Raw genomic sequence first — 16,946 nt, 5'->3', positions numbered from 1 at the left:
GAGCTTGACGGACTATAGTCCATAGGGTCACAAAGAATTGGATATGACTGAAGTGACTTAGCACACTCATGCAATTTTGTAGAAAGTCGCTTAATACGGCATTTCTGATGTTTTCTCATGATTGTAGTCAGAGGATGTACTTTTTGGCAAGAATACCACACAGTTTTGTTCTTAGAACAATATAACAAAAGGCAAATGATATTTTTCCTGGTGTGGTTAACTTTGATTATTTAGTTAAGGTGTCTGCTGGCTTGGTGACATAACCAGTTATGATTTTGGGGAAATACTTAGAGACTATTTAAATATCCTGTTAATACTCAAATTTTCATCTACTAGTTTTAATGTTCACTCGTGACCCATTTTTTTTTATTCTAGTGGGAAGATTGCCAAATGGTGAATTTTTAATCCAGTTAGTTCTTTTGTATTTCTTTGATTTCTGTTGTAAGGAAGAACTTTTCTTCTCCATTATTTATTTGTTAGTTTGGAGACCTAACGGAGTTTTCTTTTAGTCCGTACTTCAAAAATCTTTTCCTATTTTTATGTGGGTGCTTGAGTTGATTCACATTTAGCTAGTGGGAGCCCTTCATGTTAATTTCAGTGTCTTTTTAAAATTTAAAATGTTGGGTGTGAACATATTTCAGATTTCATTTTTCATTTATTTTTTTGGCACTTCTGTTTATTCATTTATCTTTGGCTGCGCTGGGTCTTGGGTGCTCTGTGAGGGCTGCTTTTGGGTTGCGGTGTGCCGGCGTCTCATTGTGCTGCTTCCCTTGCTGTGGATGGGTCTCTAGGGCTAGTGGACTCAGAGTGGTGGCGCATGGGCTTAGTTGCTCTGAGGCATGTGCGCTCTTCCCAGACTCGGGATCGAACCTGTGTCTCCTGCATTGCAAGGTGGACTCTTTAACCACAGGACCACCAGGGGAACCCAGATTTTATTTTTTAGAGCAGTTTTACTAATAAGTTCACACCAAAAGTTACGTAGTTTTAAAGACTTCCTGTCGTTCTGAGGACTGTTTTTTTTTTTTTTTTTAAGAAAATATTTCCTGGATATTAGTGACTAAAAACATTGTTAAGTAGATTTTTAAAAGTGTTTATTTTTTAGAGCAGTTTAGGTTCACTACAGAATTTAGCAGAAAATAAAGTTTTTATACTCCTCACGCTACACATGCATAACCTCTTTTACTGTCAGCATCCTGCACCTGAGTGGTGCATTTGTTATGTTGATGAGTCTACTATGATGCATATTTACCAGAGTACATAGCTTACATTGAGGTTCATTTTTGGTGTGTACATTTTATGGGTTTTGACAAATGTGTAATGACATGTATCCACCATTATAATGTCATACAGAATAGTTTCATTGCCCTAAAAATCCTCTGTGTTCTGTCTGTTCATCCCTCCCTCTCACCAACCCCTGATCTTTTTTTGTAATCTCCATAGTTTTGCCTTTTTCAGAATGTTACGTACTTGGAATCAAACCATTATAGCCATTTCAGACTGGCTTCTTTCACTTAGTAATATGCCTTTACGGTTCCTCCGTGTCTTTTCATGGCTTGTTAGTTCATTTTTCTTTAGTACTGTTTTCTTGTCTGGATGTACTACAGTTTATCCATTCACCTTCTTTACTTTGGTTGATTGCAAGTTTTGGCAGTTATGAATAAAGCTGCTATAAACATCCATGTGCAGGGTTTTGTATGGACCTATAATTTCAACTCCTTGGAGTAAATTCCAAGATGCACAATTGCTTGGTCATATGGTAAGAGAGCCTGCTCAATGGAAAAAGACCCTGATGCTGGGAAAGACTGAGGGCAGAAGAAGAAGGGGGTGACAAAGGACGAGATGATAAGATGGCATCATCACCTCAGTGGACATGAGTTTGAGCAAACTCTGGGAGATAGTGAAGGACAGGGGAGCATGGCTTGCTGTAGTCCATGGGGTTGCAAAAAGTTGGACATGTGACTTAGCAACTGAATAACAACAACGTGGCAAGAATAGGGGTTTCCCTGGTGGCTCAGTGGTAAATAACCCGTGTGCCAATGCAGAAAATGTGGGTTCACTCCCTGAGTCGGGAAGGTCCTCTGGAGAAGGATATGGCAACCCACTCCAGTATTCTTCCCTGGGAAATCCCATAGACAGAGCAATCTATTGGGTCACAAAGAGTCAGACACAACTTAGTGACTAAACAACGAGGAAACACTGGTGGTGGTTCAGTCGCTAAGTTGTGTCTGACCCTTGGGGCCCCATGGACTGTAGCCCACCAGCCTCATCTGTCCATGGGGTTTTCCAGGCAAAAATACTGGAGTGGGTTGACATTTCCTTCTCCAGGGGATCTTCCCAACCCAGGGATTGAACCCCCATCTCCTGCAATGGAGGTGGATTCTTTACCGACTGAGTTACAAGGGAAGAAATTGCCAGACTCTTCGCACCTTGGTTGTATCACTTTGCATTCCAGTCAGCAATGGATGAGAGTTCTTGTTGATCTGTATCCTTTCTAGCATTTGTTATTAGTGTTCTGGATTTTGGTCATTCTAAGAGCTGTGTGGTCATATCTCATTGCAGTCTTAATTTGCAGTTCTCTGCTGCTGCTAAGTCGCTTGTTGTGTCTGACTCTGTGCGACCCCATACTGATGAGGTATAATGTTGAATATTTTTTCTTATGCTTGTTTGTCATCTGTATATCTTCTTTGATGAAGTGTCTGTTCAGGTCTTTTCCCTTGTTTTAATTAGAGTGTTTTATTATTATTGAGTTTCAAGAGCTCTTTATAGTTTAGATAACAGTCTTTATCAGATATTTTTTCCCTATTTTTTGGCTTATCTTGTCATTTTCTTGACCATGTCTTCTGTAGAACAGAAATTTTCAATTTTAATAAATCCAGTTTATCAAGTATATCTTTCATGAATTGTGTCTTTGGGTTTTATCTGAAAAGTCATTGGCATAGTCAAGTTTATCTAGATTTCCTTTCATATTATCTTCTGGGAATTTTATAGCTCTGCATTTAGTGAAGAGGATCTACAAGCCTCATGATGAAGGTGAAAGGAGAGTGAAAAAGCTGGCTTAAAACTCAACATTCAAAAAACTAAGATCATGGCATCTGGTCCTGTCACTTCATGGCAAATAGATGGGGATAATGTGGAAAGTGTCAGATTTCATTTTCTTGGGCTCCAAAATCACTGCAGATGGTGACTGCAGCCTTGAAATTAAAAGACCCTTGCTCCTTGAAAGAATAGCTATGACAAACCTAAGCGGTGTATTAAAAAGCAGAGACATCACTTTGCCGACAAAAGGTCTATATAGTCAAAGCTATGGTTTTTCCAGTAGTCATGTATGGTTGTGAGAGTTGGACTATAAAGAAGGCTTAGCCCCGAAGAATTGATGCTTTCTAACTGTGGTGTTGAAGAAGACCCTTCAAAGTCCCTTTTGTACATCAAGGAGATCAAACCAGTCCATCCTAAAGGAAGTCAACCCTGAATATTCATGGGATGCACTGGTGCTGAAGCACCAGTACTTTGGCCCTCTGATAGGAGGAGCTGACTCATTGGAAAAGACCCTGATGCTGGGAAAGATTGAAGGCAGGAGGAGAAGGGGACAACAGAGGATGAGATGGTGGAATGGCATCACTGTCTCAGAGGACATGAGTTTGAGCAAACTCCAGGAGATACTGAACGACAGGGAAGCCTGGCATGCTGCATGGTTCATGGGGTTGCAAAGAGTCAGACACGACCGAGCAACTGAACAACAACAACAATTTAATGTTTGGTCTGTGATCCATTTTGAGGAAATTTTTGTGAGGGGTGTAAGGTCTGTGAGCCATTTTTGTTTTTGCATGTGGTTGTCCAGTGGTTTCAGCACAATTTTTTGAAAGGATTTTTTCTCCATTGTATTGCCTTTCCTTATTCAAGTCAAATATCAGTTGATTCTGTATGTGTGGATCAATTTCTGGGCTCTGTTCCATTTCATTGACCTGTTCTTTCACCGGTACCAGTGTTTTGATTACTGTAACTGTATGAAAGTGAAAGTCGCTCGGTCCTGTCCGACTCTTTGTGACCCCATGGATTGCAGCCTGCCAGGCTCCTCTGTCCATGGAATTATCTAGGCAAGAATAATGGGGTGGGTTGCTATTCCCTTCTCCAGGGGATCTTCCCAACCCAGACATCAAACCCAGGTCTCTTGCATTGCAGACGGATTCTTTACCATCTGAAACACCAGGGAAGCCCACTGTAACTGTATAGTAAGTCAAGAAGTCAGAATACTAAGTTCTCTGACTTTAATCCGTTTTTGGGGGTGCTAATATAAATGGTGATGTGTTTTAAATTTCAAATTCCATTTGTTTATTGCTGGTATATAGGAAAGCAGTTGACTTACTTAACCTTTATCCTGCAATCCTGTTATAGTCCTGTAGTAGCTGTAGTTTTGTTGATTCTTTTTTGGATTTTCTTCGTAGACAATCCTGTCATCTGTGAATATGAACAGTTTTATTTCTTATTTCCGAATCTGTATCCTTTTTCTTTTCTTTTCTTATTTTACAGTACTCGCAGGAATTTCCAGTTTGACATTGAAACGGAGTGGTGAGAGGGGATGACCTTGCCCTAATAGGGTATTAGCTGAAAAGTGTCTAGTTTTTCACCATCAAGTGTAAAGTTGATGTGCAGATTTATTGTACATGCTCTTTATTGCATTGAGAAGGTTCCCCTGAAATCTGCTGTTTGTTTTTTTTTTAAATCATGTTGGATTTTGTCAAATACTTTTTCTTCATGTATGTATGTGGTCATGTGATTTTTTTTTTTTCCTTTAGCCTGTTGATAGAATGTGTTATGTGTATTGATTTTTGAACATTGAACTAAGCTTGCATATCTGGAATAAACCCCATTTAGTTCTGATGTAGAATTCTTTTTATACATTGTTGGATTTGATTTGTTTCTATTTTGTTGAGAGTTTTTGCCTGGGTTCCTAAGAAATGTTGAAAAGATGGATTTTTGTCACTCCAATTTAAGTCTGTCTTGGTTTTCTGAAGTGTGATACTCATCTGCAAGTTTAGTGTGAGAGAAGCTGGTTCATATTGTGATATGTTTTCTCTCTCTAATGAACCATACCTGTGAGTTGTAAAAAGAAGAGAAGTTTTTCAAATGTTTTAGCATTGCATCTCAAACACATGCTCAGATGTTTTACTACTATTTTCAGCAATCATAAAATTCTTTAAAATTGCTAGTAAAATTACTCATTTTCTCTGTAGACTAGTAAACAGTTTGTAGAATATCACAGGACCCTGGACCAAGTTTTGAGTAACAGTCTTAACAATACACAACATACTGCCTCTTGATCCTTTTCTCGTCTTAACAATCTAGTCTTAGAATTAAAGGCTTGATTCTTAGTCTGCAATAGCATTTGTTACCTTCTTGATAGATTTTAAAACTTTTCATTGTGAAAAATTTCAAACAGACATACAGAGAGACTGGGAGAATGAATTCTCATGTAAATCCATCACCCAGTTAGCAACACATGTCCAGTCTTGTTTCATTTATATTCTTCTTGCTTCTCCCCAGTGGATTTAAAGCAAATTCAAGACATAATACTGTAAATAACTCAGCATGTGTCTCTTAAGAGAGAAGTACTCTTTTAGAAACATAGATACCATACTGTTAATCACACCTTAAAATTTTAATAACTTCTTAATATCAGTTCCATGTTTAATTTTTAGCACATATTTAAGTTTTAATATGGGCTCCTTTGGTGGCGCAGATGGTAAAGAATTCGCCTGCAATGCGGGAGACTTGGGTTCAATCCCTGAGTTGGGAAGATCCCCTGGAGGAAGGCATGGCAACCCACTCCAGTATTCTTGCCTGGAGAATCCCTAGGACAGAGGAGCCTGGCATGCTGCAGTCCATGGGGTTGTGAAGAGTCAGACATGACTGAGCAACTAAGTACAAGTTTTAATATACACAAACCCATAGGAATTTACTGATTGGATCTCCATGGAATCAGTTTGAGTCTCTATCTCCTACGATCCTATAAACTGCTAGTTACATCTCAAAACTCAGTTGCATTCAGGTTTGATGCATTATTTGGCACAAATAATTCATTGGTGGTATTATATATGAAATTATTGATATAACTTTGTTTTAGAAATAGGATTTTGATACTGTTTAGGTATATTAAGTGATCATTAACTTAATATTAAGTGCATATTTTAAAATTTGGGCTTGACTGTTGGAGTTTGTCACAGATGGAGCAGGGAAAAGTTAAAAAGTGTTTATTTGCAAAATGAATAAAGTGAATCTTTTTAAAGACTTGATCCCTGGGTTGGGAAGATCTCCTGGAGAAGTAAATGGCAACCCACACCAGTATTCTTCCCTGGAGAATCCCATGGACAGAGCACCCTGGTGAGCTACAGCCCATGGAGTCACAGAGTTGTACACGACTGAGCACACAGTATACCATTAAAGAGCATTGAGTAGAGTTCCCTGTGCTGTACAGTAGTGGGTCCTTATTAGCTATCTATTTTATATATAGTAGTGTGCGTATGTCTATCCCAGGCTCCCAATTTATCTGCCCCCCCTAAAGTGAGTCTTTGGAAAAGGCAATGGCACCCCACTCCAGTACTCTTGCCTGGGAAATCCCATGGACGGAGGAGCCTGGTAGGCTGCAGTCCTTGGTGTCACTAAGAGTCGGGGACGACTGAGCGAGTTCATTTTCATTAGAATCTCTGAGCCAAAGTTCTTGACAGTTTGGCTCTGCTGTGCTCACTCAGTCCTGTCTGACTCTTGGCAACCCCGTGGACTGTACCCTGCCGGGCTCCTCTGTCTATGGGGTTTTCCAGGCAAGAGTACTGGAGCAGGTTGCCATTTCCTACTCCATGGGATCTTCCTGACCCAAGGATGGAACCGAAGTCCCAGGCGTCTCCTGCATTGGCAGGTGGATTCTTTACTACTGGTGCACCTGGGAAGCTCTGATTGAAAACCGAGTGTAGGAAATGATATGGCACAGTGTTCCACAAATCAGTGTTTCAGAAACTAGAGCCAAGAAGACATACAGTAGGTGCCAAATGTGGATGGAAGTGTTGTGGTTGCTTGGAGTGTATATACTTGAAATGATTTGAAAAACTTTATGAGAGAGATGAGATTTGAACTGAGCTTTAAAGGATGGGTAGGATTTGCCAGAACTGAGTGTGTGTGTCTGTCGTGCTTGTTTTCCTCAGGTAATGTCTTCATGTGTATATTGTGGAGGGCTGGTAGTACATAGTGGGTCTGGGGTGTGTGCTGTGTTTGTGTGTTGGGAAGGAGCTGAGAGTTTGTGCTGTTAAAGAAGAGTTTCAGAACGAGGGCCTTGTTATTAGGATTATTTTGCTAACGGTGAGCTGGATGGATTTAGAAAGGGAAGGCGCTTAGGAGGCTATTAGAGTAGTTCTGACCTGAACTGAAAAAGGGTTGATGGCTGCTGAAATGGAAAGAAAACTGATTGTACAGAAACCACTGGAAAAATCTATGGGGTGAAGGCAGAATTCAAGATGAGTCTGAGTTACTGTGCTGGGTCCAGTAGTATTAGTGGTGTCCTTAATGGAAACTGGGGAGAGAAGTCAGGCTGGGGTTTGTTGTAGGCGGACGATAAGAGGTTGAGTGTGGAATGCGACAAGCTGTTGGAGTCCGGCAATGAGGTGAGATTTGTGGACAGACGGTCCACCATATCATGAAGCTTTAGGATCTTGCTCAAGACCAGTTGTTTTTTCTGTTGACTGTTATGAGGAAGACAGTGATGTAGAAAGATGCTGAGGGGAAAAGAGGAAATGACTGTGTGGAATTTGGAGCTCAGAAGTTAAACATAGTACTTTTTTAAAATATAAATTTTGCCATTCAGAATTAACTTGTGCTAATACTTTAATAGAACCTGAAAATTCAACATGCTTGGAGTATCCTTCTAGTTTTAGCTTTCATCTTTATTCCCCTAAAATGCTTTCTGAGCATTTGTAAATCTGCACAGGTTTATGTTAATTAACACCTACATTAACAATTTACATTAAAAATTAATATTTGTATTACTAAATATAGGCTTACTAATAAAGCTAATATAAAACTTATATCTTAGACCTTCCTTTGGATAACTGGTTGTCATTTGACACTAACTGGCAGTTAAGTTTCTGTCAGTTTATTTCTCAAGGAGTTTGTATTTGGTGAGGACCATTTCACTTCTCTAGTTCTCCTTGAGAGAGTTTTAGTAGGTAGTTGGGGGAATTTGTAGTGTATTTACAATTTTGAGTAGTTGACCTCAAAATAGATATGTTTCTTCGTAGTGTTTAGTAATGCTTCACAAGTATGGTCTGCTGCTGCTAAGTCGCTTCAGTCGTGTCCGACTCTGTGCGACCCCATAGACGGCAGCCCACCAGGCTCTCCTATCCCTGGGATTCTCCAGGCAAGAACATTGGAGTGGGTTGCCATTTCCTTCTCCAATGCATGAAAGTGAAAAGTGAAAGTGAAGTTGCTCAGTTGTATCCGACTCTTAGCGACCCCATGGACTGCAGCGCACCAGGCTCCTCCATCCATGGGATTTTCCAGGCAAGAGTACTTGTCTAATTCACTGCTAAGCATGACAGTATAAAAAATGTTTAGTTAGGAGCCCCTCCCTTTTGCTAGCCACTGACTCATGCATGATAATACTGAGTTTTATTAGTGTTTGAACTTGGAAGTATATCAAAAACAGTTGTGAATTTAATACTAGAAAATGGTTAATGTACTTGGAGACATTATTCAGTCTGCAGGTAGGGTTTGATGTATAGATTTGTGGACTCTTTGGTCCACAAGATGGGAACTGCTGGTATTGCATTTCAACCAAGGAATATTTAAGAATAGTAGTTGTGTCTCATGCCCCTTGAAGGGGCACTTATTGTATAGATTTTATTGTTACTTTGTGTACCAGTTAGCTGAAGTATGATTCACTGGATAGAATTTGGAAAGCTGTGTTTTATGCAAAAGTAGGCTTGTAAATTGGGTATTTGAGTACATGTTTACTTGAAAGATATTTAATAATGGTTTTATTTCAGTGTGCAGTATTAACTCTTAGAGCTGGTTGCTGTTAAAAATAATACCATGTTCTTTTTGGGATGTTTTGATTTTGGTAGAAAAAGTGTACTCAGTATTAATGTCATCTCAGTAATGCAAAATCACGTAGTTGAACTGATGTTATTTTTAGTCTTCCATTCCATTTACTGTTACCACAGGTGCAGATGATGTTCTCAGATAATTCTCTCCAGGATTTTAACTTTGTAAAAAAGTTTTGTAGTATTAAATTCACAACCGCTTTTAATTATATACTTCCAAGTTCAAATACTAATAAAACTATGAGTATTATGATGCATGGGTCAGTGGTTACCGAAAGGGAGGGGCTTATAAGTAAACATTTTTTATACTGTCATGTTTAATAGTGAACTAGACCGTACTTGTGAAGCATTACTGAACACTACAGAAGAAATATATCTATTTTGAGGTCAGTTACTCAAAATTGTAAATACACTACAAATTCCCCTGTAGTTAAAACTGAATTTTAACTTTCAGTTATGAAGAAACTATTCCTACAACATCTCAATAGAGTGTATACATATGTATCATTGTCTAATATAATGCACTTACCTCAGAATTCTTTTTCTTTTTTTTAACTTGAGCTTGGTTTTGGTATTCCTTAGTTAGCTGAATTTTGGGGAGGGGTAGGCTATGTACCGGGCTTCCTTGGTGGCTCACAAGGTAAAGAATCTGCCTGTAGTGCGAGAGACCTGGGTTCGATCCCTGGGTTGGGAAGATCCCCTGGAGGAGGGCATGGCAACCCACTCCAGTGTTCTTGCATGGAGAGTCCCATGGACAGAGGAGCCTGGCGGGCTACAGTCCATGAGGTCACACAGAGTTGGACACAACTGAGTGACTAAGCACACAGCACACACAGGCTATTTACTAGGCTCACATGATGATTTTTTATTTTTTAATGGCAGGGTCTTTTGTTTTCTGTGAGACATGGACATTTAAGTTATGCTGGCACAGTATTAATTCCATGAAGATTAGCTAAGGTAATGTAAGCCACAGACTGTTTAGTTGACACTATATCACAGTAATACTTATCAAAGCAGGCGTGAATTTTTGAATGTGAATGTTTTAAATATTGAGATTACGTATCCTTGGATATGTACATTATGTCATTTGTTCTCGTCATGTTAAGTTTCTGTTTGCTCATTTTAGTTTCCAGTAGCATGAGCAAGTAATTTATATTTCATTCCTGAGAAACCAAAGGAAGAAACTGCGTAATGAATATGAAAGTTGCCATTAAATCTCAGTTGTCCATTTTATGGATGCTTTTATGATTTTAGCCTTTGCCCTTCAACACACTTTTGGATTGCTGTCAGATTGTGTATATAATCAGTAGGTGCAAACTAAATTTAAAAATCTAAGTAAATAAATATAAATTACCTGGATTTGAGGAAAATAAAGCTGCTGAATGAGAAAAGGATTTCAAAGTTAAATATAAGTGCTGTGTGTGTGTGTGTGTGTGTGTGTGTGTGTGTGTGTATACTTGCTTTTTTCTATTAACTTGGTTTATACCATCTTTCCCTCTGCAATAATAATAAGTGATACAGGTAGGAATTGACTTATTAGTACTACCAACTTAAATTGTAAGTCAGTCAGTTGTGTCTGACTCTTTGCAACCCCATGGACTATATATAGTCCATGGAATGCTCCAGGCCAGAATACTGGAGTGGGTAGCCTCTCCCTTCTCCAGGGGAATCTTCCCAACTCAGGGATCGAACCCAGTTCTCCTGCATTGCAGGCGGATTCTTTACCAGCTGAACCACAAGGAAAGCCCAAGAACACTAGATTGGGTAGCCTATCCCTTCTCCGGGGAATCTTCCCGACCCAGGAATCGAACTGGGGTCTCCTGTATTGCAGGCAGATTCTTTATCAACTGAGCTATGAGGGAAGCCCTACTACCAACTTAAGATTACTGATAATAGTGCATACACACATGTGTGTTTAAAGTTTTAGGGGAAAAATATCTTTCCTGTACCTAATTTGACTGACCAACCCAATCAGCTGACTCTTTGCTATATTAAAATTCTAAAGATCGGAGTCCATTATTAAATGAGTAGGATTAGAATAGAGAATTTATAAAAATAAAGCCTTTTTTAAAAAATAAATACTTTTGGATAAAGTAGTAGGCTTCAAGTGAAATTCAGTTTTGGTCTCCTTTACAGGAATAGCTATTCACAATCCTGCAGAACCACTTACTACATTTTGCAGTATCTCCTGAGGAAGTCAGAATCTGAGCCACCATGACGACTGAGTCTTGTCTTTGTTCTGATTTATAAACTGTGCTTTCATTCTGACCATGTACAACAAGGTGGAGGTTATAGCATGGAAACTAAAATCTTAGTAAGTGTGATTTTTATTTTAGCTATTAAATAGTAGGCTCTCTTATAGTGAAATTGTCCTCTTAACAAAGTTTACGCTATTAAAAGGAGTGAGGACTTGGCAAGCAGGGATGTAATAATACACCTCTAAATGAAAGATTTTGCTTTCCAGGTTCAAAAGGAAAAATCCTTGAGAAAGAGAAGGAAAAATTTCTATTACTTTCCCTAGATTTCTTTCACTTTTCTGGTTTCACATAGGTAGCAGGATGATACACATTTAGTTGAGAAAGGGATTTGAGAAAAGGGAAAGGCTGGCTTTTGTGGCCAATGTCTAAATTCAAGCCATTAAAAAAAATCATTACATTTGCTGTGCAAGTATTTATAAATTGGTTGTAATTAAATAATAAAGTTTTCATAGTTTGTAGTGTTAGTAAGTCCAGTGTAGAATCCTAGGAACCTTTTAAATAGTTAATGTAATTGAGTGCATTTTAAATACTGAATATTTTGAGTATAAATATTCAAAATTATATTGGCGTGATTATGCTAGTGGTTATTGCAGGGATGTTTCGTCGATTGGTTGTCCTGAGAGTAGGTAATGTGCAGTTTTTACTTTTTGCACTCTAGACAGAGCAAGATTTTGAGGATATAGGCTATGGAACATTATCTAGTTTCACATCGTTACTTTGTTAATTGTAAGCATTACTCCTCAACATCTTTTCTACCTGTGCTTATTAAGAGCAGTGGGTAATGAGCACATTTAGGCTGCTTTTCTCCCTTAGGAAGAACGATAGAGTTGACTGTTTGATCTTCTGAATTCTTTAGTGAATCAAACATCGTGGTACTATGCCTCAATAGCATAATAGTCTGTTGCTCATAATTTAAGAATGTTATGTGTTTAAGATACATGGTTTGTGTTCTATCCCTTACCTTTGAATCTTTTAATTACTGGTTATTTTTCTAAATTGATGGTGATGACCTGGCTGAGATGAAACATTTCTGTGAGAGGCTTCCTGCTTTAACCTCCTTCCCTCTTAGAACAAACTTCCTTTTGCCTGTCTCTCTTGCATTCCTAAGTACATTTTCATTAAATCCCCAGGTCTAAGATTTTTCTTTGGGATCTACCTCCAGTGTCTCTCTGGAAATTAAAAAAAAAAAAAAAAAAGAAGATTTCAGTAAGAAATGTTACATGCATATCTTGAGAAATTGATATTTTATAAGTTGAAGGTTACTTTTATATTTTGGGCGTGTTTTCAGGGGTGAAATTATGTAGCTATTGTTTTAATAACCATGTCCTAATTATTTATAGCTTCCTGCCTGACATAACTCACTTCAAGAAGTGCACAATGTCAGAACGTGGAATTAAGTGGGCTTGTGAATACTGTACGTATGAAAACTGGCCGTCTGCGATCAAGTGTACCATGTGTCGTGCCCAGAGACCTAGTGGGACAATTATTACGGAAGACCCATTTAAAAGTGGTTCAAGTGATGTTGGTAGAGATTGGGATCCTTCCAGCACCGAAGGAGGAAGTAGTCCTTTGATCTGTCCAGACTCTAGTGCAAGACCAAGGGTTAAATCTTCATATAGCATGGAAAATGCCAATAAATGGTCATGCCACATGTGCACATATTTGAACTGGCCAAGAGCAATCAGATGCACTCAGTGCTTATCCCAGCGTAGGACCAGGAGTCCCACAGAATCTCCTCAATCCTCAGGATCTGGCTCAAGACCAGTTGCTTTTTCTGTTGATCCTTGTGAGGAGTACAATGATAGAAATAAACTGAACACAAGGACCCAGCATTGGACTTGTTCTATTTGCACATATGAAAACTGGGCCAAGGCTAAAAAATGTGTTGTTTGCGATCATCCCAGACCTAATAATATTGAAGCAATCGAGTTCGCAGAGACTGAAGAGGCTTCTTCAATAATTAATGAGCAAGACAGAGCTCGATGGAGAGGAAGCTGTAGCAGTGGCAACAGCCAGAGAAGATCGCCGCCGACTATGAAACGGGACTCGGAGGTGAAAATGGATTTCCAGAGGATTGAGCTGGCTGGTGCTGTTGGCAGCAAGGAGGAACTTGAAGTGGACTTCAAAAAACTAAAGCAAATTAAAAACAGGATGAAAAAGACTGACTGGCTGTTCCTCAATGCTTGTGTGGGTAAGTTTTTGTGTTTTTTGAATGGATTGGGAAAAGATATTAATGACATGAAGGATATAAGGAAGGTAACATTATTTAGCATTTAGTTCATTCAGCATGATAGTTACACTCCCAGTGTGCATGCATAAGAACTGAATTTGTGATCTTGTCGTTTCAATGGGTTGGGAAAAGATATTAAAAGTAACATGAAAGATATAAGGAAGGTCAGCATTATTTAGCGTTTAGTTAATTCAGCATGATAGCTACTACTCTCAGTATGCATGCATGAGAACCTCTGAAATTTGTGATCTTGTCTTAACATTGTCCTGTATTGCCTCCCATTTCATTGTGCATGTGTCTTTCCATCTTTAGAGAGAAAAATGTCAAGTTATAGCAGAGTTTTTTACATATCTGTAGTAAAATATATACCTGCAGTTTAAAACTGCTACTCTGCTTATTGTAACGAGATGTGACTGAGGAGTCCCAGCTGCAGCTTCGGAGTGTCTGTAAACAGTGTGAGCGTCTTGTGATGGTAGAAGCTTCAGTCAGAAGTTAAAAATACCACAAAAATGTGTGACTCCAAGAAGTTGAACAGAGATAATACTGACCTTGAAAACGCTGATGTTAATTTTTTATGAATGTCTTGTAGTGAATATTTGCAAACTTTGTGAAACTGATTTCATGTGGCCAGCTGATTCCGTAGTTCGAATATGATTTGTGTGTTTTGGTACTTTCCTAAGGAAATGCTGGATATTAGTCTCAGTTACTGGCTCAGAGCTGTTAAGGGACAGAGACATGTTGTGAGAGTAAGATTTTCTCCAGTTACTGATCTTGTGAGTTAATTATTTATGATGTAATTCACGAAAGCAGTTATTTGTATGCCCCCCACCGCTTTTGAGTAGATTAGCTATTTGAATTATATAAATCTAAATAATTTGGATTGGGTGCTTACTTTTTTTAAAATATAAATTTATTTATTTTAATTGGAGGTTAATTACTTTACAATATTGTATTGGTTTTGCCATACATCAACATGCATCCGCCACGGGTGTACACGTGTTCCCCATCCTGAACGCCCCTCCCACCTCCCTCCCCGAACCATCCCTCTGGGTCATCCCAGTTGGGTGCTTACTTTGACATTCAGCTTTGTAAAGAAAAATTTGAGTGACTACTAAAGTTAAATCTTGTGTGGAATAATAACTATGCCTTAAACATGGCTGTGGGGGGGGGGTGTGTGTGTGTGTGTGGTATGTGTGTGTATTTCCCAGTACCAATTAATTTTGTTTATCTTCCTGAATATAGCCCCAAGAATATGGAGTACATAACTTAGGAACCTACAAGTCCAAAGAGTAGATTTCAAGAAATCTGTTTTTTTGTTTTAGCTTTGTCCTGGCCCCCAAGAAAGCCCCAGCAGATGCGCCCTTCTGAACAAGACACAGAAACAGCGCTTAGTAACCGTTAGCTCCCATTCTCTCCTGCCCCGAGGACTAGGACGAGGACTAGCTGTCTTCAACCGTCTGTGCTGTCCCACTACAGCCCAGCGATTCTTTTTCTCTCCTCAAATTGAGGTGCCACATATGGTGTGAATGTTTTTTCTTTTTTTTAAAACCCGGAGATACAGAAGGGTTTTGTTTATTATGAATGTTTAAAAATTGAGGTCAAATTCATATAACATAAAACTCATCATTTTGAAAGTGAACAATTCGGTGGTATTTAGCACATCCACAGTGTTGTGCAACCATTACCTCCATCTAGTTCTGAAACATTTTCATCATCCTGGAAGAAACCCATTACCCATTTAAGCAGTTGTTCCACACCTCCAAGACCCTGGTAATCAGCAGTCTGCTTTCTGTTTCAGTGACTATTATTGTGAATATTCCATATAAATGGAATCTTATGTGATCTTTTGTATCTAGGTTTGATTGTCCTTTAATTACCCATCTGTCTTTTGGAACACTTAAGATTATTTTTGCAGGCAATAGTATAATATGTTAATATTAACTGTAAGGTGGTGTTATAGTATAGAAGGTAAGAAACTAGATTGCAGTGATTTTTTTTAACCTCTTTGGGGTTACTGTTTCTTCAAGTTAGTGGATCTAATGATAAGAACTGCTTTGAAATATTTTTTCCCCTTGACATGCACAAGTTAGACCTGTCAGTATATCTTTGTCTTTATGGCTGTTATTTCTTGCATTTCTGACTACTGTGTCTTCTTGATGTTTGTCTTTCTTTCCATATATTGAGTTTTTTTGGATAACCATCTTTTTGCCTCTTTGAATTCTTACAACTGAGCAAAGTCAAGTCCCCATTCCCACATACTCCAGAGTTTCTAGGTTCTTAGGGCTAAGAATTGATTGGTTCTTGGTACTGTGGATTCTCTTTCCTACCAGCAAGTATTTTTGAGTTTTCACTGTATAATACGGTTCTAAACGGTTGTATAAAAGACTTTGGTCCTGTCTTTGTTGGATAGTCTTACCCTGATTTGTAAATATCATTGAAATATGTTAACTTTTAGTTGTTTACCTTGTGTTGGGTTAGCAGAAGTCCACATGTATTGAAAATTAATCTTCTCCCTTTCTGTCTGCCTTATGCTTTCCAGATTTCATTAGATACAGTATATTATGGCTTACCGATTTAGACATTTAATAACGCCATCTTAATACTCGCTTTGGCAGCATATATATTAAAAAAAACCATCTCCAAAATATGTACACTAAGTATAAAGTGTATACTATGCATAAAATTTATCCTAAGTATAAAATATGAGACTTTCCCATTTGAAATTGAAATAAAAAATCTCAACCTCAGGCCAGCATTTTAAAATGGGAATGAAGGTTCAGTATTGAGAAAGCTAAAGCTGAAGTTTCCACAGTATTAAGAAAGTGTCTTTTATGTGACTGTTGGGTGTAAGTTTCACCTCAGTCATATTCTCTTGTGTGGTGAGGGGACGTTGGGGACAGCAGTGCCAAAGCCAGAAGAAAAGACATCTGGGAATGGGTGCCCGAATGGTAGCGGCAGAGGTGTGGTTTAAATAGCGCCTGTCTCTGGAATGTCTGCGGTTCAGTGCCAGGTTATTTTCTGGGAGCTCTGTTGATTCTAATCATGGTCTGCCTTTCCCCCTGGATAGATGATGGTGTCCCTGGAATTAAGACAGCGCCACCTAACATGTTATTTTAGTGCTGCTCTTCTACCGAATCAGGTGCCCTTTAGAAGAACAACAAGGGACCCCCAAGTTGATCCCTTGAAAAGACACAGGGTCAGATAAGAATCTCAGGTTAAATCTGTACGATAACTTCTTGTATGCCTGAACCCTAGACTCTCATATCCAGCTGCTGCCTCTGCAGCATTTTCCCTTGAATATGTAGTTATTTCAAACTCAGGCTAAATCTGAGCAAGCCTCTCAAATCTGTTCTCTCTCTCTCCCTTGTTGGT

The 16,946-nt window shown here is 38.7% G+C and overlaps 1 protein-coding gene across 2 annotated transcripts in view; it reads left to right on the top strand.

Annotated features, from left to right (window-relative positions):
* Positions 1 to 16,946, top strand: part of ZRANB1 (zinc finger RANBP2-type containing 1) — a 69,463-nt gene that overhangs the window by 10,933 nt on the left and 41,584 nt on the right. The window contains exons 2-3 of one of the 2 annotated variants that reach the window (XM_027528539.1): positions 11,223 to 11,400; positions 12,685 to 13,535. In XM_027528539.1, coding sequence (XP_027384340.1) covers positions 11,357 to 11,400; positions 12,685 to 13,535 — 895 coding nt within the window. In that variant the 5' untranslated portion in view covers positions 11,223 to 11,356. The remainder of the gene's footprint in view (positions 1 to 11,222; positions 11,401 to 12,684; positions 13,536 to 16,946) is intronic. The other variant, XM_027528540.1, reaches the window with a different exon arrangement.

The sequence above is a fragment of the Bos indicus x Bos taurus genome, chromosome 26 (genome assembly GCF_003369695.1).
Source record: "Bos indicus x Bos taurus breed Angus x Brahman F1 hybrid chromosome 26, Bos_hybrid_MaternalHap_v2.0, whole genome shotgun sequence".
Taxonomy (NCBI): domain Eukaryota; kingdom Metazoa; phylum Chordata; class Mammalia; order Artiodactyla; family Bovidae; genus Bos; species Bos indicus x Bos taurus.
The sequence above is the reverse complement of the archived record's forward strand: the minus strand, read 5'-3'. Positions and strand labels throughout refer to the sequence as shown.